This window comes from Mesoplodon densirostris, chromosome 2 (assembly GCF_025265405.1).
Source record: "Mesoplodon densirostris isolate mMesDen1 chromosome 2, mMesDen1 primary haplotype, whole genome shotgun sequence".
Classification (NCBI taxonomy): Eukaryota; Metazoa; Chordata; class Mammalia; order Artiodactyla; family Ziphiidae; genus Mesoplodon; species Mesoplodon densirostris.
The window spans coordinates 138,115,055-138,136,725 of NC_082662.1; the positions used below are offsets into that span (position 1 = coordinate 138,115,055).

Sequence of the window (21,671 nt, forward strand, 5' to 3'; positions counted from 1 at the left end):
TGACAACTGAAGAGGGGATGATGTCATGTGGGAACTCAGGACTTCTGGATTCAGCCTCTAGACTAATTTCTGCTCTTCTCTGGCCTGCATCTCCCCTTCTGCAAAGTGGCGAGATTCCTCTGGCTGCCACTTCTTCCTTGACCAAACGTCTCACCCTGCCTCTAAGTTAGGGGAACGTGAGAAATAATTGATAAAAATCACTAAAAGCTTCTAGCCTTCTGGAGGGCAGATGGGGCTGTGTTTCTTTTCCAGGGACTTCTAAAGAACCAGTTAAACTGGCTCCCTGATCCCCAATCTAAAAGGAAAGCCAGAATCTTTACTGCTCTCTTGGACCAGTTGTTACTAACATAGGTGAGTAACTTTTCTCAAGGCCTGGAGGGATAGCCAAACCCCTCGAGGTGCTACCAGTCCTATGGCCAGCACTCACTGTCCTCTGCTTAGCCTTTAGCAGCTATCTTGCCAGCCTGGTCCGGGGCATGGTTCGGGAGGGACACCCCACGCTATTGCCTACAGTCATGGAGTCCTGACCTTGGTCCCTTGGCACTCCACTCCTAGCCAAGGACTGGGCTCTGACTCTGAGGTACAGGACCACCCAGATCCATACTGGCTGAGTATCACTGACCAAAACTCATTTCAGAGCTTTCAGCTCAGTATCTCTTCAAGTGGCAGGTTCCATTTTTTTAGAATCACCTCCCTGTTAGGGCTAAGTATGGTGCCAAGTCTGCTTTCCTTAGCCCAGACACAGATTGTGCCAACGAAACCAGCAACAATGTGGATTATACCTAAATAAGGCTATTGCCAAGAAAAAGGAAACCAAAGCAAACAAACAAAAATAGTAACCAAAGGTCCCCAGGGAACCAGACTTGGAGTAGAGGCCACACTTGCTGCCCCTCTACGTGGCCTTACCTGCTACTCACATAAGCCCACCCTCACCTCTTCTGCCTTCTCTGTGCCCTTCTCTCTCTTTCCTACTCTCCCTCACTTGCCTTCTGCAAATTTATTCATTCTCCTAGAACCCTCTGGTAGCTTGGCTGAGTTGGGGCTGGACATGGCTAAGCTGGATTCTGAGCACTGGAAATTCTGGTCCCTGGGGTCAGCCCAGAGACTGATGAAGGGAGGGGGACTTCCCCTTACAGCTGCCGCCTCTCTCTGTCCCACAGCCTCACTACCCACCGCCCTGGGAATCTAGCTCCCGGGGAGGTCAGTGGAGGGATTTCTCAGCTTCACCAACCAGGAGGCATTTGCTGGCTCTGGCCCCTCGGGTTTATTTATAGTCAGACAGACCCAACAGGTAGCAGCCTCTCCGCCCTTTCATTGGAGTTCCCTGCTCCTCCTGGATCAGTCTGGAATTCTCTGCAGGATTCTTGCTCTCTTTCTCTCTCTCTGGTCATACGACTCCTTATGGGGGTGGTGGGGTCATGGGTGGGGCCGTATCACACCCTGAGAGGGAGTCTGACACAGTCAGACCCTGTTCGCTCTCCAATGCCTGACTCTCCAGGCTTGGAGGGGCATCTTCTGGTCTTGGGCAGTGCTGACCCCAAACAGAACTGTTAAGTTGTCAATGCTTGTCCGCTCGTCTCATCCCTGGGTGCTTCTCCCCTCTCTTTAGGCTTTTTTCCTCACTCCTACTCTGTAGGGTCCCCTCACTTCTCACCTGCCACTTTCTTTGTTTAAAAACTTAGGAAAGGATCTGAGAGACCGATTCATATTCAATTATGTAGGACTGGGTGTGCAGGTAAACTCCACTTTCAGAATCTATACTTGTGGTGTCCTAAGCCATAGGCCCTAGTTATTCTGCCGTAAATGGGGGAGGCGAGGTGCCCCGACCCTGGACTCAGACTGTGTGGACTCCTGTCCTGGCCCTGTCATCTACTACCCACGTGCTTTTGAACAAGCTATTAACTGTCTCTATGTCTCTGTCTCCTCATTTATAAAGTGGGAACCTACCTCCTAAGGTTATGAGGATTAAAGAGAAAATGCATGTCAAGCATCTGGGACATAGCACACAAGAAATGTTAGCTTTTTAGAATAATATGATTATTATCACTCCTGTCCTACAGATCTTGGATATCGAAGACTCAGTGCTATAAGACAAATGTCCCGAGCTAACCTAGCACTCCAGGACCGAGAATGCCTCATCCTCCAATTCCCCCGCCCCCTTTCTCTTTGAAGGGGCACTGTCTACCCCACGGAGGCGATGCTGGTCCCTGGTTGAAATCATATTTACTGTTGCTCTGTTCATCTGACTTCTGGGTGTAGGCTACAGGGAGAAAGGACTACTCTGTGGTCTGGATACAACTGCCATCTCAGTTAGGCCTGGCAGAAAGGCAAGGAAGAGAGGACTGCCTGCTTCTCACCTTTAAAATGTGGGGCGCTAGGTCCCCTCCCTGTTTGGTTCCAGGTAATCCCTCAGGCTTTGTAGACTAGGCAGATCCCTTGATTGTGGTGAATCCTCCTGCCTCCTGCTGTGAAGAAGAAAGGGCTGTTAGGGAGAGAGAAGTGTGTGGGCTGTGTCTACTCTAGTTCACTGAAACGCATGGCTGCCCTGCTCTGTTTTCTGGGGGGCAGACGTTAGCCCTTGCTACCCAAGCTCGGAGTTGCAGTGGGAAAGTCTCCTCAGAGATGTGAGTGTTCTCAGGCCCCCCGACTCTCACACTGGGTAGGATTTGGTGTGGCACACCTGGGTAGAATCATACCCAACTTTCCGGGAGGTCTTGGTTATTCTGATTTGCTTAAACACAAGAAGCCATGTGGACGGCTGACTGACAGAGATGGACTCTAGAAGAAAATGGAACGGGTCTCCATGTGCTTCAAATAAAGGTCACTGGGCCACTGCCCAGGCAGCCCTTGGTAGCATGATAGGGCCCAGCTGGAGCTCTGGGAAAGGGTGGTATTGGCTGGGGGAGACTGTGCTCACCGCCACAGGGGGAGATCTGCGCGCTGGCCTCACCTGACAGTGCTTTGTTGCTGACTTTCCCGGTCTTTGCTCCTAATTCCCTGCTGTGTGTGTGATAAATGGCCTCCTGAATGAATGAACGGTCTGGACTTCCTAGCCGAGAGCTCTCAGAGTGAGCTAGGAGAGAAGGGCCTGCACCCAAGCTGCTGGGCAGGCAGCTTGGTGCTATGGGGTCCCTGCTGTGAAGGGAGCTGTAAAATGTACCCCCATCACTGGGGAGCCTGAACCCTTAGTCATCTGACTCACTGCTAATCTAATCTTATGGATGGAGCAGAGAGTGATGGAAGCTGTGCCTCTGGAGACCAACGCGGGACACTTTCCTGTGTACCCAACCCCCAACACTCTAAACTACAACATCCACTCCAGTGTCTCCACCTTCAGACCAGGGAAGCTGACAGACAGAGCCTCTTCTGCCCCACCCCGGAATCGGAGGTCCCCAACCTGGACACAAAAGCCTCCTCCTCAGTTACCTTGGGTCCCAGGCTCCAACCCAAGCAGCTCAGGAAAGCATCCCAGCTCCTGGGCAGATCTCGGCTCTGGTCTCTAATGGGGCAAGCTCTCAATCCATGGCTCTGGGCCCCCTTAGCATTTCCCTTCTCGGTACTGTCTTTCTTTTTGTACAGCAGCCTTGCTGAAACAGGAAACCACAATACTTGCTCACCCCAGTTCCTCTCTCTTGCTCTCTGGTGCGATCTGAGGGGCGCCTGAACCCTTGAGGCCTTCAGGGCTGGGCTCAGGAGCTCCTCCCACCAGCGGGCATCGAGCCACCCTTTCTCTTGCTCTTCAATTGGTCTGAGCTCTCGGGCAGTTTCAAGTCAAAAATCCCTTTCGAGCTTAGACAAGGATGGGTCTCTGGGTCAGAGTCAAACCTTGCAGTTTCTATGAAGGGGAAAAAAAGGCCTTTTTGACCTAGAAGAGAGGTTCCAGTGTAGGTTTTCATGTGTATCAGGTAGTTCTCTGTGTAAGGATTTTCTCTTTTCTTACTTTACTTCTTCCCAATCCTGGTGTTGTAAAGGCTTTTTGCTCTTCTAAAGTACTGGTATTTTTTTTTTTTCAGAATTCTGGAATGAGGTCAGCTCTGAATTTCCTCCTTTCTGAAGCAATGGGACGGGGGACAGGGGGTAGGGGAAGGTGAAAAGATGGTGGTTGGGTGGCTGGGAAATCAGGGAGCAATAGCAGGCAGAATCTTATGAAAATATTTCCTAGTCCACTGAACTAGGAAATGTGGGGAAAAACTAAAAGGAACTTATCTGTGTGCATTAAAAAGAAACTATTACAAATGTGATAGTCAGGAAATTTTCAAGAAGTTCAGTATAAGATGGTGGAGAGGGAACCTGATTGGGACAAGTTGACTGAGTAGCTTTGTAACCTTTGTGCAATTCATCTTGTCTGAATGGTCCATTCAGCGTCTGAATGGGTGATTTATGTGGCTCCCATGAAGTCTAAGACTTCACATGTGAGGCACGTAATGAGACTTTTCAATAGCTGTGATAAGGTAACAATTATTAAGAGGTTGGGAGTATGTCTCGACCTTCTCGGGTGCCTACTACTGCCTCCATTCTCTGAGGAGAAGAGAGCAGGAGGAGGCAGGGGAAATGAAGAGGATGGATTATCAAGTACTGGGACTGAAGGGAAACGACATTCCCTCAGGATGAGAGACAATAGCCCAAGGTCCTGCTCCTGAAGCTTGGCACATGGAAATGGGAATGAGGACAGAGGGGCTGGGGAGACCAAAATGGCAGAGTAAGAGAATGTTATGGGCACAGAAGTATGAGAAGGTTCTGGGAGTTTAGGGCGCTAGAGCATAAGAGAGGACAGGTGACGGTAATAGGAGTTCCTGTGGGCCAACTATTTGGGTTCCACTGAAAGTCAGAAAGAAATGTGTATGAAGATTGAAATCCCTTCTAGGGCTATGCATTCAATGGGATACCACCTCTACTTTAACTGGGGTTTGGAGAGGTTACAAGTGTGAGCTCAAGGTCACACAGGTTCGCCTGGCATCAGAGCCTGAGCTCTTAACACTATGTTCTGAGAATAATACAATTAATAAGGTTGTCATACCTATCTATCTATATGGACAGAAAGAAAGAGAAACACACACACACACACACACACACACACACACACAAACAAAGAACTCTGAATACAGAGAACGTACCTTATTTTCAAATGCCCATGAAGTGTCAAAAAATTCACCGTATTGATCATAAAGCAAGCGTCATTAAAAAAAAGCAAACATTAGTCTAGTGTAATGCATTGAAAATAGACAGGATTTGACTTTTAGTCTGCTGCTGCCCTCAATCAGTTGTGTGAGCTTGGCTTACTATTTTATTACTATCCCAATTTCTTCATTCGTAAATGGGGAGGGCCCCTTCTGGAGCTGATATTTTCTGATTCTTTGCTTTCCGTTTAAAAATGTATTACCCTCAAAAGAATGATGTTGGACCCTTATCACATAAATAAAAATGAACTCAAAACGGATCAAAGACCTAAATGTAACAGCTAAAACTATAAAACTCTTAGAAGAAAACTTAGGGCAAAATCTTCAGGACATTGGATTTGGCAATGATTTCTTGAATGTGACACCAAAAGCACAGTTTGGGATGATGAAAAAGTTCCAGAGATGGATAATGGTGGATGGTTGCATAACAATGTGAATTACTTAAGTAGTGCCACTAAACTGTACAGTTAAAAATGGTTAAAATTCTAAACTTTATGTCGTATATTTTACAATAAAAATTATTATATTTCATGCATACAAAAGAATATAGAAAAAAGCAAACATTAAAACAACTTTATCTCTTACAGCAGGATTTTCTAACCATAGTACAGTAAAATTAGAAATAAATAGCAGGGCTTCCCTGGTGGCGCAGTGGTTGAGAGCCTGCCTGCCGATGCAGGGGACACGGGTTCGTGCCCCGGTCTGGGAAGATCTCACATGCCGCGGAGTGGCTGGGCCCGTGAGCCATGGCCGCTGAGCCTGCGTGTCCGGAGCCTGCGTATCCGGAGCCTGTGCTCCGCAACAGGAGAGGCCGCAACAGTGAGAGGCCCGTGTACTGCAAAAAAAAAAAAAAAAAAAAAAAAAAATAGAAACAGCAAAAGTTGGAAGAAATAAATATTTCAACCTCTTGGGGAAAAAAATCCTCCTGGTTTGCTCTTGAAATATAGAGGAAACCAAATCTGTAACTAAGAATGACTTGAAAACAATGCTAATGAGAATATTAAGAACAAAATCTATGAGATATGGCCAAGGCATAGTCTTAACTATTTTCATTTCTTAAATAAGGGGGTTTAAAAACAAATTAGCCATTTATTTATTTTCAAATAAATTTCTAAAAAAAGAAAGGAGGTAAGAATAAAAGGGAGATAAAAGGGGAAAGCAATAGGATAAGTTGGAATTTAGAGTAGAATTCATTTATTTATTCATAAATAAATTCAGGAACTGGTCCTCATGTGTGTTTGTGGAGAGAGTTATAAATACCAATAGAAAACAGAAGCAGTAAAATAAACTACTAGCAAGCCAAATCAATGGAAAAAAGCAAAAGCGTATCTGTAAAAATGTATAAATGATACATGGAAAGTAAATATAATTCAATGGAAACTAAAATAAATTTAGAGTTATTTGTGTAACTATGCTAGCGTTTTGAAAATCTGGATAAGATGGATTTAAGAAACTCTGCTTTACCAAATTAGACTCAAGTAGAGATAGATAGTCTAATCATCTGCCTGCCTCTACCTGAGGGTCCCCTTCCTCTAGTGTGGGTTAGTAAAGAGAAGGATTCAGTTCAGGCCCCTGTTGAGTTGACCACCTGGCATTTACTGGCTGGCATTCTGTGCTTCTCCTCACTATTTCCAGGTCCCTTTGTTGATGGTCATATCCTGAACTTTGGGATATGGTCGCCTTGATAGATGCTGAGCCCTCTATGAGCTCCCATGAAGGGGTGAATATAGGATAAGAAACACTATGCTTTAGAACCCTGTTGCTTTACCCTTCACAACATCACACAGGGAGGTATAGGATTATCAGATTTTATTTTAGGGTTGGGGTAATGACCGGGAATCTCAATTATGAAAGAAAAAATTTTAAACTGTATGCTAGTATGACTTTTCCTATACTCCAAGAAACAGCACTATGAAGTTAACCCCTAGTTAACCCATGAAGGGCCCCCTATGGGTGCTACTAGTTCTAATCTTGTTCCCCCTTTCCACTCTACTGGATGACTCCTTATTCATTTTTGGGGAAATGGCAACCTTGCTCAAAAGAAGTTGCCCCTCCAGTATTTTCTCAACAATGCCTTCCTGAAGTCTAAGTTATTCACTTTACAGTAAGTTCACAGACATTCAACAGAATAGTACCTGGTGGCCTTGGCAACCCACATTTTGCCGAAGGTACCAGGGGTGTTTGGTGAGGGGAGCTTGGAACTCTAAGTCCTGCAGAGCAGCTCAGGGTGGGCATACTTAAGTCTGTTCCCATTCAAATTTTCCCCAGTGCAGACTTGCAGACTTTCCTCTTTAGTCTTCCAAGTGTCTAGCTGCTAACTGTTTAATCGGATGTCCATACAAACATCCCTAGGACAAATATTCATTCTCAGAGGTGATACAGTCTAAACTCATCAGGAGAAGATAAATATCTTCTGAACTTGTCCATTTGCAAGTTTGCTTCTCTAACAGTGGAGTTACAACTTCACATTCATGGCAGGACAGAAGTCTCAGTCCTCTTTTTTGTTGCTTTGTGTCATCATTGTTGATAGAGGACCTTTTACTGTACTAAAACCTCCAAGTTACGCTGTGAGAGATGATCAATATTGGCATGAGATTCATCTATTGTATAGATGCTAAGAATCTGAAAGGCTTAACCCCAATGCACAGCTAACTGTGGATCCATTCTTGTGGGTCTCAGCACTGAGCAAGGAACAGGTTACTTTTCATCTGAGGCTCCTGAGAAGGACCATCTTACTGGCTTTGACCTGGAAGGGCCCAGACAGAATGCAACTTTAAACCTGAGGCTGGGGTGGAAGGTGTGTGCGTGCGTGCGTGCGTGCGTGTGTGTGTGTGTGTGTGTGTGTGTGTGTGTGTGTGTGTGTTAGAATGGACAGATAGAAAAGCGAAGAAGAAGGTAGGCCAGAAAAGGAGGGCCTCCCAGAAACCAATCTGTTTGGACTAAAAGGAAAAACTGGGTGTTAGTCTTCAGAGCAACTTAGTTTCTCCCTTTAGACTTTGTTTCAGATTGTGTCCCTTTGGGCCTGTCAGAATACAAAATAAGGCTTATCTCTGAATCAAATGTCATCATGAGTTATCCCCTAGGTATGCCATACCCCTTTCTGAACTTTAAAAACTACTGCTTTTTAGGGTTCAATTAAAGCACTGCCCTCCTCTCCCCAGGGTGAGTTGTCCAATAACAGGACTCTGAGAACTTCTAGTTTATCACTAAAAAGCCACCTTATTTATTAAAAACAATATACTTACCTAAATTACCCAGCTACCAAAAGTCACTTAAGAAGAAATTAGGGCCTTCCTGGTGGCGCAAGTGGTTGAGAGTCCGCCTGCCGATGCAGGGGATACGGGTTCGTGCCCCGGTCTGGGAGGATCCCATATGCCGCGGAGCGGCTGGGCCCGTGAGCCATGGCCGCTGAGCCTGCGCGTCCGGAGCCTGTGCTCCGCAACGGGAGAGGCCACAACAGTGAGAGGCCCGCATACCGCAAAAAAAAAAAAAAAAAAAAAAAAAAAAAAAAAAAAAAAAAAAAAAAAAAGAAGAAATTAAAAATATGAAGCTTCTATTCTTTAAAACGTGCTTCCACTTACTCTACTTCACGTCCACAAGCCTGGGTCGTCAGAGCCAGTAACTAACTGTCTGAAGCCAAGAATTCTAAGAACCTCAACCATGGTAACCGTACACACTAACACTGTAATTCCAGAGACGTTTGCTCTCTGGTAAGATTAGGTTATTTGATAGTGTTATCCTCTTTCTGAAACTGACAATTTTCCTTCCTAGTTTAAATTGTCATTTTTTGGCCACAGCTTCAGTTAAACAATACCAATTATTTCACAGATGGCCTCACATTCCCAAACTGTAATGTCCTCCAGAGCCTTTTCAATACATCTTACATCTACATTTCTACCCTAACCTTTCAGATCTGTTTTATACTCAGCACAATCTATTATCCATAACAGAGAATATTTGAATTGATGCAGTAAAATGAACCCAGACTGATCTCACCAGAGCGCTGACATGTTAGATGGCTGTCAGCCTGCTCTGCAGAGAGCATTCCAGGGCTCTGAAGACCAATAATGAAAGCAGCTTGGTGGACAAATGGGTCAGAGGGCCTTCAGATTTTCTTTCATTTTCTTTTTTTTCAGTTCTATAAAGGGGTAATCTGATACCCTTAAAAGAATATTTAAAATAGAAAAAGAAAGACCTCATCTTACCACCCAAACACAAATTAGTTTCATATTTTTTACATTCCCTTCTAGTTTTTGCCTGTATGCACACATCTTTTTCTTCTTAAATATAGATTTTGTGTTGTGAATCTACAGTTAAGTGTTTTCTTTCCACTTGATACTGTATTATAAGTAGTTTTCATGTTTTTACCTTTTTTCACATTTTTACTTTTTAGTATTGTCACAATCTTTCATAATGTGAGTGTGCTATGATCTGTTTAATAATTTCCTTATTATTGAATGACAGCCATGCCTCCCTAGCATTGCTCAGGATAATGATTAACCACTGGTTAATACCATTTAATAGACATAAAAATAACTATGACTTATAATATTATAATTTTCTGTGATTACAATGATAAATTCAGAGCTGGGATAACTTTCAACTTTGGAACAAGATTACTTTATGTATCATATCTGATACGTCCTGTTGCTCACTCTGAAGGGTTTTGCCCTGAATGGCAGCCCAGGGCAATAGAGCAGCAAGGGTGCTCCAAAGTAGGCCTGCCTGTGTTGGAAGCCTGGCTTCACCTTTACTGCCTGTTTCAGTTTAGTAAATTATTTAACCTCTTTACATCTCAGTTTCTTCCTCTGTGAAATGACTATAATGATAATCCCTACCCTATGGGATTATTTAAAGATTATATGACCTAACACTTATATAGTACTCAGTACATGTTAGCTGTCACTATTATTTTAGCCCTTGTGACCTGTCAGTGGTGGAGGTAATGGATCCTCAGTTGGATCTGCAGTTGTATGAATATGAAGGAGTGCTTTCAGTGAGTTTTTGTCTGGTATAATTTCACAAGTATATCTATAGGATAAAAATGTTTAAAGTTATCACTTCAAAAGACCAATAAACATGTGGAACCTCTCCATCCATGAGATGATGCCAAAAGTTAAAATATGTAATCTTTTGACAATCTAAATATCTTTATTATTATTATTTTTGTGTGTTTAGTAAAATATGTAACTTTTTTTAAAAAAATTTTTTTATTTTTTATTTTGCGGTACGCGGGCCTCTCACTGTTGTGGCCTCTCCCGCTGTGGAGCACAGGCTCCGGACTCACAGGCTCAGTGGCCACGGCTCACGGGCCCAGCCGCTCCACGGCACGTGGGATCCTCCCGGACCGGGGCACGAACCCGCATCCCCTGCATCGGCAGGCAGACCCGGAACCACTGCGCCACCAGGGAAGCCCTGTGTATCATTTTTGACTCACTGTTTAAATACACCAGAGGAACAATAAGAAATACCAAGGCATATTTCTGAAAATTATACAGATGAGCACACACCGTTGATATGTTCTAATAATATATCACAGAAGTTTACAGAAGGACACAGTTTACAACAAAGTAAATTTTCACTCAGCAAGTGTTCATTGAACCCTATAGGTCTTATCAAAGCTATCAGCCTCTTGGACAAAATGCTAGTACTCCCCCCGCACCTCCCCTACCATGTGTAGTGTGAAAGGGAGGTGCAATGACAATGATTCTTCACTGAGATCAATGTGTACCCAATTCTGAAAGAGATTTTCTCTGGGTCCTAAAGTCCCTCAAAACCCAAGGGCCTCCTTGACCAAATCCACAGTCATTAACTTCCCCATCCCACAAATCCCCTGGGCAAACTGATAAACCCAGGCCTTCCACCCACCTAACAGGTGAGTAACCTAGAGCTGCACAGCACCAATCAGAGCATCCCCATGGGCAAGTAGGTATGGGCTAATGTTTCTTTAGTTCCTGGTGACTCATCAGCCAGCCAGGAACCAGACACAGAGGCTGCCTAGGGGACTATTCTATACATGGCAAAGAAATGGAGGCAGAAGGTGGGGCAGGAAATGGACTGTAATAGGAGCTGAAGATCCAGCTAGAAAATCAAGGCTCACTTACTTGGGAGAGAGCTGATCCACAGCTCTGGAGAGCTATAGAAAGGCTGTATAGGTGCCTGGGGTACTTCCATCTCCAGAGGTTCTGTTTTGGGCCACACTGCTTCGGGGCTGCAGTTGCCCACACTGGCTGGTGCTATGGGAGAACCTAGAACAGAAGGATGTGGGTGAGCAGGCAGGAGCACCACACATGCATATCACCTGGCTCCGAAGCTCTCAAACCTAAAAGGTCCAACACTGGACCACAACTCCGTGTGGCAGCCCATCAGTAATTCCCCCAACAAACACCAAAAGAAATAAGGCTCTGCTGCTTCTGCTTCCTAATCTTATTAGTTCTCTCATAAACTCATAATTCTGAAAACATGCATTTGCTGATGATTAACAGACAAGTGGGCACTCCCTGGGATTAAATTAGAACAGGCATGAATGAGAGATCCCCTGTTACAAAATTGGAACCCAGCAATTAAACAGAAACTGGTTGTCTTCCGTAAAATGAACTCAACTAAATTGGTTGATTAGCTTCGAGTAAGTGTTAATGTATAGAAATTCCTTTAAAAACAAACACATACTTTTTTACATGCATGAAACATCTGGAAGGATACTCAAGAACCTGGAAAGATCTGTCTCTCTTCCAGGGAAGGAACTGTTCAGACAGGTTAGAAGGAAAACCTTTCAGCTGATTTCCTTTTTGTACCATTATGAATTTTAAACCATGTAAGAGTATTATTTATTCAAAAGTATCCAGTTAAAGCTTTTAAAAGAGAGAATGAAAAACACATCCTATATCCCTGCTATTGTCAAAGTTGGCTCACTCCAAAGTTTACAGATTTTTCCCCCTAGCCTCACCTTTTAAGCATCTATCCTTCAACAATTCTTCTTCCTCTGCCCAACAGCTCTGAAATCAGAGGTTAAGGTTTCTTTGACCCTTTGTGTACGAGTCTGGTTATATCTATGTACCCATTTTACTTTTTTATTTTTAATATATGTTCACATGTTTCCATAAAGGATCCAAGGTGGCCCATAACGTAAGGACACACAATATTAGCTTTAAAAAAACATGAAAAAAAAAAAAGGGAAATCATGATCCTGGAAATGGGTTGCATCCTTTTAAGGGGTGAGAATGACAGAATGAGTGAGCCAAAGATTTGGGAAAGGATCTCACATTTCCAAATGTCCAAATCTTAAAATTGCACCAAGTGGGAATGTAGCTGTGGCAAATTAACCTGAGAGAGCTCTATGATCGTTGTCTTTACTCATCACTTGGTTGCAAGGTTATAAATGACAGGGTAAGTCAAGGAGGGCAAGTAGACAGATAAGAGTCATTTCCTGATTCTCAGAAGAAGGGGCATCACCTAGGGAAGGGTACTCCAAAATCCTACAGGAATCATCTTGATATACTAAATTTTCTAGGTGGCAAAAGTATCTCATTTGACCCTAGCAGCCAGATGGAACTTAGAAAAGTAGTGAAAAGCTACTCAACTGAATGCAAGTCATATGACTAGGAGCATGTCAGTGGAAAGTTCAAGTGAAGATGCTGTGGAAGAGCAATTCACCTTGTGGCTGAGCGTCCTCAGAACGTGCAATGGGAGACGCAGTACCTGCTCTGTCTCACAGTGACCCTCCAACCTGTAAACTCATCTTTCCTGAGAAGCTGGATTCAAAAAGTCAATTTAAAAAAAAGATAAAAGTCTCTAGTAGAGAAATTTTATCAGAGCCTAGTATTAAGAGCTGTAGAGCCACAAGTTTCCCATGATACAGCCTTAGCAGAGGCTGTTAAGGCAGTGACAGAAAATTTGTACCGAGGGAAATAGCAGAAGAGTTTGCCTACAATTCACGAAAATGATCCCTGCACTTGGCCTGAAGGAAATCAGCAACATTTATAACAGCTTGTGTATTTGTATGCGGGATTGAGAAGGAATTTAATTTTTTAATTTCTCTGAATTATCACATAAGATTCAGAAGATGCTCTCTCTGCCTAGAAGCCACCCCACTGGGATAACTATGCCTACGGAGTTCCTTTGCCTATGACTCCTACTTGCTAACAGACTGGTAGCCTGGCCCCAGGGCCTGGTCGCTGCTCCCAGGGCAATGGTGGATATGGTGTCAACGGTTGCAAAATCAAAGCCCCTTACATCCTCCCCATGCCTCTGTCCCACCCCCCACCCCACTCACCATTGATGTTCAGGAAGGGGAAGGTGTCCTGGATGGGAACGTGGTGCTGTGACTGGTCCAGCTCATCTTCCTCATCTTCTTCATCCACATCATTATCTTTCTCACCCCAAGGAGCAGATCCAGTGGATCCTACCCGAGAAACACACACACACACACACAAAGGTCAAAAGTGAGACGCTCACATTGCACTGTCATCCCTGCAGCTGACCCACTGTTCAAGCTAGGCACTGCCAGCACAGAGGTTCCTTGGGTTCAGTGTGCACCCTCAATGCCAAAGAGTGGGAACCAAGGGTGTTCACCCCACTCCCAGCTCCTCCTACGGAGCCCCAGTGCAAGCTCTCATCCCCTCCCCTATCCAGGAGCTGCAGACCCTACTCCCTTCTCCTAGAAATCTTTTAATTCCTACTCTAAACCCCTTTCTGCACATTCGCATCCCTTCTAAGGACCCAAGGAGCACAGCTTCTCTCCTTTATAAGCTTACTGTGAAGACAGACCCTTCCCTCATGGCAGAGCCTCACTAGATTCACTGCAGGTCAAGTCTAAATTATCTGGTTCTTAGTCGGAACTTGCTAAACATTGAGTAAATATAGGGATCAGGTGGTATTCTCCTAGGAAAAATACCATACAAATTAAATGATCACTTACCCATCATTTATAAAGAGAACTTAATAGCCTTCATAATGTCATGTCAATTGATTCTTAGAACAGCCTTTGAAATACGCAGGAAAGATGAGAACCCAGATTTTATAGTGAGAGAAGCTGAGGCTCAAAAGGTTGAATGACTTGATTCAATGTCCCACAAGTAGTGAGATGGAAAGACAGAGGTTTATAACTCAGACCTTCTAAGTTTTAATCCCTCCTTCTTGTAAACTACCTGGCCTCTCTTCTCAGTGTTGAGTCCCAAGAGAAGTTATTTTTTATAGAACTCAATACCCCCTCTTCTTTCTAATGCTTTACTGTTCCAGTGCATGGGCAGGAAGACTGTGCTGAGTTTGTATCTTTTGTTCTCTGGGTTCTTTCTAGGGACAGGATTTCTTGCTTTATTTACCAGTCTTCAACTTTGTAAGCGAGGCGACTTTCAAGTCGACTATCGCTTTAAGGGCCCAGCCCAGAACCTGGCACACTGTCCACCTTCTCCCCAGGAGCTGGGGCCTCACCTGGGTTAATGATAGAGCCCTGGGGCTGGGGGATGTCACACACTTGATATATCTTCACTGGGTTCATGGGTACCTCCTTGGTGCCGTCGTACATCAGGTTGAATTCCCTGCTCTTGTTGAGCGCACAGCGGAGCTGGGCCTTCCATTTAGCTGGGTCGGGGTCGTCCACCCCTTCCTGGTACTTCCCTGTCTCCACAGCCCAGGCCTGAGGGATAGGAAACTGCAGTGAGTGCCTGCTTGTTGCCCGGAAACACTGAAAGTGTGCCCGCCCTCCCTCATACAGACACAGATACACACAGCCCTGCCTGACCGCCCCATCACCCCAACTCCAACTGACAGAGACTGCAGCAGAAAACACCACGCTGGGGACCAGGCAAGGCAGGGCCTGAGGGAAATTAAGCCAAATGCAAATACAGTCTTTTAAAAAGAGGAGCCTCATCTCAAGTGCTTGTGCCAGCATCATCTGTCAAGACTACAATGGCCTTAATGAAGGGTTGAAAATAAAGAAAACTCTGGAACAAGTATACACCAAAATACTAATGGTAACTTTTGGATAGCAAGATTTCAGGTAGTTTTGTTTTGTTTTGTTTGCCTTATTTGTTTTACACATGAATTGCTTATATAATAAGACGAGAAAGGGAGGTGGCGTATGATATGAAGAATTTAGGCTTGCTGCTCCCTCTCCCTTCAGTCTTTAATCTGATGCACAAATAACTGTTGAAACCAAGTACCTTTAGGAGTAGCAGCCCATAGGAGGGCAGGAAGCACGCTCTGGGGGTTCAGCTGGCCTCAGTGCGAGGCTGAGGGCCTCAAGTCCTAATAAACTCACACCACCTGCCTTTCCCTGCTTCCTCAGACTCCCACATTGGGAACATTTTGCTGGGAACACCAGTGGCTGGTGGCCTGGGCCAAGACCAGTGCGGCCCCGCCTCTCTGGTTTTCAATTTCCAGGTCTAACGGGCATTTATGTGTCTGTTCACGGGATATCAGCTCTCCCCCACTGTTAACGTATCTCAGATGTCTACACTTTCTTCAGGGCTGTGACGTATGTGCTGGTGCAGAAAAGGGGGATGTCTTTTGCAGAGGACTCAAGGTCAGGAAGCACACGGCAGCTTGTTCAAGTGGACAGGGCACATCGCTTGTCCGGTCCCAACTCCCCGCCTCTGCTCCTGAACTAGACTACTTCCTCAAGCCGAAATGGAACTTTTCCGGCCCCATCCTTTGAGCTCTCTGGTCTCCCTCAGTCAATCCCTGCAGAGCCTCACAATCATGAGGAAGCTTCTCTCAACAGCCGAGCTAAATCCTTCTCCTCCAATGCACTCATTTCTTCTTACCATCTTCTCAGACCTGGGGGCTCCTCCACTTGGTGTGCAGTATGGAATGAAGCAGTTTGACAAAGCTGCTGCCCTTGGGCACTCAGCAGGCTCCATTCCATCCAACCCCCTGCAGGGGATTTCAACCTCATCAGTCCCCAGTGTCGGAGAGGCACGTCTCCAGTTGCCCCTGGCAGTACCTGGCTGCTGCCTCCTCACGTTTTCCCCTCTCTTTGCTTGATCCTCCGTGCCCACTCCCGCTCTGGCCCCATCCAGCTGGCTTGGGCTGTGCTGACTTTGGCACAGGTCTGCAAAATTTCTGTGGCTCCCTGAATCCCTGCCCCTCCACAGAGAGCAGCCAGACTAACATCCTGCTCACAACACAGCCATTCCCCAGGGCCCACTCAGATGATGCAGAGAACCTGAGGCTGATGCAGCAGAGGGTGGTACCCACCACATGACAATCGTTGTGCTTTATAAACATCCCTTATTCAAACCCATTCTGCGTCTTGCCTCTGAGATCCTGGTCACTGGGCAGGTCCCTATTTCTCTTCCTAAAATGGACACAGTCTCTGCATTTTCATGGCAATTTACGAATCCCTTCCCACACACTGATTTCACTCAATTCTCACAACAATCCTGTGGGGCAGGCAAGACTGGTTTTAGCCCCATTTTACTGAAGGGGAAGCTAAAGCCCAAAGAGATTATGTGACTTGTTCAAGACCACACATGCAAGGGATGGTAGTAGGATCTGAAGCCAGGTCTTCCAGCTCCTGGTCAGAAGGGGCCGTCTGATAATGGGGGAGCTGATAGGCCTGGGTTCAAACCCTAACCCCACCGCTTATTGGCTATGTGACTTGGGCAAGTTACTTAGCCCCCCTGAGACTCAGCTTCTGCATCTGTAACATGAGGGTGCCGCCCCCCTTACAGTGTTCTCGAGAAGCAAATGAGATAATGGACCTAGGGTATGCAGCAGGCACCCACTTAATGCTAGTCAGAACGGCCCACACCCCATATCCTGCCAAAGGCCTGTCAGAGCTTGGGATCTGTGAAAGCACCCTCACTCTTCTCCTGACACCCAGGCCCTCCCTTAGCATTCTGCAAACAGATACACAGATATAAGTAGGACAAAGCAGCTTCCCACAGCCAATTTTTCCTCAAGCCCTGAGCATACAGAACATTCTCACGAGTGGAGCTTTCAGGAACCAGTCTCCTCCCACATGGCCAGCCACCACCAGGCACTTCAACAGCAAGTCCAGTTTCAGACCAAGGCCACAGCGAGAGGCCAGCTGGGCCAGGGCAGGCCCATCCCCCTCTGATGCCAGCTCCAGTAATTGGTGCTGATTTACAGATGTTTTCCTTACCACTTTCATATCATTATTTAATGTTTACATTAAAAGCATTCATTTACTTTCTAATATTCACAGGCCAATTTTTCTTCTACCTCTCATCTCTACACCCAATATAACTGAGTTGGGTGGGAAACAACTCTAAGTTGGCTCTCTCTCCTTTGAGGTATGAGCCCACCTTTCCTGGCCCAGTCTCAGCAAGAACCTGGAGCATCAATCTTGAGAGGCTCAGGGCAGGGACTGGATTTCACTTCTGACTTCCAACTTATAGTCAGGGAAGAAATGGGCAAACTCATTTCTCCGTGTCTTGGGAGTGCAGGAACTAAAGCTACTCATGAGATGGAAGACTGACCAGCACAGAGAAGTTGGTCTAGAGCAGAGGCATGGGCTCCGGAGTTACAAACCACATAATACCCCTTCCCACAACGAGCTTCCCACCTACTTCTGTCTTAGACTTTGGTCTCACTGACATTTTATGAAATGCCACGTGGTTCAATCTTAGTTTCAGTGAAGCAAAATAACTCTCACATCAGAGCTACTCTTCAGTTAAGAAAACATATTTGTAGAATAAAAACCTGTAATTAAATCGCCTTTCATTTTTAAGCGGAGGTTATGGATGGGGCAAAAGGTTTTAACATCAAAAGAAAAACTTGCAAAGGGCCCTCGACACCCATTCTACAGGCTGTTAGGAGCCTGCGAACACTCAGGAGTTCTGCCCTGATCTGGACAGCCATTCCCGGGCCAGAGCAAGAGCCCTGAGCGAATGAAGGGTTGATTGCTGGCTGATCCTTGGGAGTTCTAGAACAACATACACAGCATACACACACTTACAGGAGTTTAGCCAATCACACCTGGGATCCCTTGGGATGTGAGTTGAGTAGCTTTCACCAATGGGAAAGAATAAATGGCCTCAACCATAACAGACATGCCCCAACAAGAGAAATTACTATGCCTGCTAAGTTTGCCCCCACCTCCCCCATCATAAACATTCTTTTTGCTGCATCAGCATTTTGGGGTTTTTTTTATTTTTTATTATTTTAATTTTTGCGGTATGCGGGCCTCTCACTGTTGTGGCCTCTTCCGTTGCGGAGCACAGGCTCCGGACGCGCAGGCTCAGTGGCCATGGCTCACGGGCCCAGCCGCTCCGCGGCATGTGGGATCTTCCCGAACCGGGGCACGAACCCGTGTCCCCTGCGTCGGCAGGTGGACTCTCAACCACTGCGCCACCAGGGAAGTGCTGCATCAGCATTTTGGATATAGTACCTTCTTCAAGCCAAAATTGAAAACAGAAAAACAAAAAACCAGAAAGGTCTGAGAGAACTGGAAAACACTTCATGTCAGATGGTAAAAGAATACCTTTACCTTGAAAATGGTATTTTCCTCCTCTTGTTGGGGGCTATGCCGGGTGGCATGCTTCCAGGGAATCTGGAAGCGTTTGGAGTCCCTATGTAGCCAGATGAGCCCAGGGTACAGGCCACTATCCACTTGGGCCACCAACCAGGGCTTCAGCCGAACTCGGCGGGGGTGGAGAGCCATGATCTGGGTTGGGGGGAGGGGGAAGAAATGGGGAGAGGAGAATTAGGCCAGCCCCTGGGAAAAGGTCCCAGCCACTGTTCCCATATGATAGAGCTACAGTTCCATTAGATTACAGCAAAGAAACTAAATATGGGAATAAACTGTGCCAGGTGGGGAAGAAAAGAAAACAGGTTAAAAGGTTCTTTTGATTCTTATTCCAAAGCCATTTATTTTTCATGCTCTAGCCAAATCAGACTTATCACGTAAGTAGATCACATTTCTTCTATTTAAATCCTGAGGCAGAAAAATAAAGAGATGATGTCATCCCTGCTGGAAAACAGTCCTTCCGCAAGTACCAAGGGAAGAGAAGAGAAACTGCTCTTTTCAATCTCATCTCGGGAGAAGGAAGAAAAAAGTTACAGAAATAGCAGGTATATAGGCAAGAACTTGAAGCATGCTCTCTTTTTAGACAACTAAGGTGAATGGGAATATTTTAGTAAGAAATGATACCATCAGGATGAGAGAGAAGTAGGCGAGGGATGGTCCCTGGTTCCAAAGTCCTCACTTACATAGATGGGCAGGCAGTGTATCCACAGGGATCTGAGAGCTGGGCCTCAAGTCAGTTTAACTTTCTCTGGGCCACCCAAAGTTTCTGCACCAAACAAAACAAAACAAAACAAAAATGCGGGGTGTGGGGGTCTGAGCTGGTTATCCCCACGACAATCCAGTGTCTAGGAGAAGGCTTGGGAGCACTGGAGACAAAGTGTAAGAACCCTGCCCTGTATCTGAGTCTGGTAAAGCTAAGATGCCCTAGAATGATCAAATACCACAGTTCCTAACCCTATAGAGTACTAAAGCCAGTCATAAGACAAGCTCTGTACTGCTGGGACAGCCTCCTCACCTGGGTCTGTTTACCTCCCCACAGAGGCTGAATTGAACTGATTGGTTGCTGGAGCCAGCCTGGGTAAAGTCTGCAATTGATTCTCATAAAGGGCATAGCGTAGCAGATAACATTGGTGGCAGCGGCCAGCGCTCACAGCGGGGAAACAAAGGCCTGCCCAGATTGGGTGCCTAAAGGAAAAAGCAGTTACCGGAGAAGTGTTTGCCTGGGGTGTTGTGTTTAGATTTTTTGGCGTTCTCATTTCTCTTTGTTTTTACTTCGGGTGAGAAAGACAGGCCTGCAAAAGGACGTTCATTCAACAAATATGTGTCCGTCAGCTACTGTGTGACAAGGGCGACATTAGTTACTAAACACAATGTTCTCATCAGACTCCCTGAAGAAATCCACATTGGAATTGCTCAAACATCCACTGACCCGAGAAAAGGAAGATAAATAAGTCACCTTCCCACCCAGAAAGATTCCCACCTGGATCGCGGTTCAGAACCCAAACCAGCTGAGTCAGCCGAAGGCTCCCCCGAAGGCTCCCCCTCGGAGGAACTTAGCTTAAGGGGTGGGTCCTAAGGCCACTTCTCTCCCCAGCCAGGCTCCCAACAAATGGGAAAACTCAAACCCAGCTCGGTCACTGGCACTTTAAGAGCGAGGCAGGACCTGCTCTCACCTGAGCCTTCTGACCCAATTACCAAGTTCTGCAACTGAAACCTTCCCCCCTGGGGGCAGCTCACAGTGGGTAGGTGAGGTAGCACTCCGTACTCAAGTGCCCCCCACCCCCATGTTCTTGGCCTCAGTGTAGGTTGCTCTGTAGGACTGCAGAGTCAAGCTATCAAACCATGGAGAACATTTACCTTATAAGGAGGAGGGAATGCATATTCTCCCCAGGGCAAGTTCTAGCCTTCTCTTCCTCAGTCCTGGCCTGGGGGAAGGGGGATGGGGTAAGGGAAGAACAAAGAGAACAGGGAAATGGGCAGCAAACTGGTCCACCTAGTGAGGGGCTTTCGAGAATTTCTGTTGCAATATTGGTCAGTCTTGTGTCGAGGCCTGGCAGACACGTGAAATCCACCTCTTGACAGATCATGGGCTTTGAAGAAAAGGGCTTATCCTAGTTGATCCACAGCACATCAAAAAAAATTAAGGCAACCAGGCCAACGCAAGGAACTGCACAGAGTGCTGGGGAGGGAGAGGCAGCCACCCTTAGAGGTCGATGCCTAAGTTCTAGAGCCCTGTGTTCTCAGCATTCTCCCAAGATGGCAGTACACAGGAGCAACGCTGCCCCAGCCTCCTCCTCCTCTATGCCCCACCTCCATCACAGCTAACCCTCTCCACCTTCTGAAAGTCCACCGAGATCTCCTCCACCTGCCACCCAGCACCTAAGACTATAAGAACAGGCAGAGAGGCAAACTTTGGAAGCAACCAAGATCACAGAGAAAAATATCTAATTAGACATTCATAGGTTGCAATAGCAAGTAGCCATTAACATCGAGGCATCTGAAGAATTTTTACTGGATTTGGGAAAATGTTTAAATATGTACTTAAGGGGGAAAAAGGCATCATACAATATTGACTGTATAGTAGTATCTCCATCTTGTAACAGAACGCGCACTTGTGTACATAAGCACAGAGAATTTTTGAAAGGGAAACAAATAATACATCGATGCGACAAGAAGTTCTTAGTGGTTACCTGGTGATAGGACTGTGGGTGAATTTTATACGTGCCTAAGTACTTTTATATACGATTCACATTTTCCTACAATGCCGTGTGTCGATTCACAACTTAAAAACAAAACACTACAAGTAGTATTTTTTTTAACCACAGGAAGCTAAGACATTTCTTGGTCACTGGGAGATATAAAAGATGATGGCCTTCAGCTAATGAAACCATGGTAACAACAATCCTCTACCTACATAGGCTTAACAGTTTTTTCATGCGCTTTTGTTTAACGTGTCTGATTTCATCCTCATAATGAAATGATCATCCCCATTGTTATCATCC

General features: G+C 45.7%; 1 protein-coding gene across 1 annotated transcript in view; it reads right to left on the reverse strand.

Annotated features, from left to right (window-relative positions):
- The window catches only part of LOC132484430 (interferon regulatory factor 6-like), a 97,292-nt gene extending 77,367 nt beyond the window's left edge, over positions 1–19,925 (reverse strand). Inside the window, exons 1-5 of the mRNA XM_060090950.1 lie at positions 19,875–19,925; positions 18,631–18,807; positions 14,607–14,811; positions 13,450–13,578; positions 11,282–11,425 (exon numbers count right to left, since the gene is read on the reverse strand). Of these exons, the coding sequence (XP_059946933.1) occupies positions 11,282–11,425; positions 13,450–13,578; positions 14,607–14,811; positions 18,631–18,807; positions 19,875–19,925 (706 nt within the window). The remainder of the gene's footprint in view (positions 1–11,281; positions 11,426–13,449; positions 13,579–14,606; positions 14,812–18,630; positions 18,808–19,874) is intronic.
- Between the last annotated feature and the right edge of the window lie 1,746 nt (positions 19,926–21,671).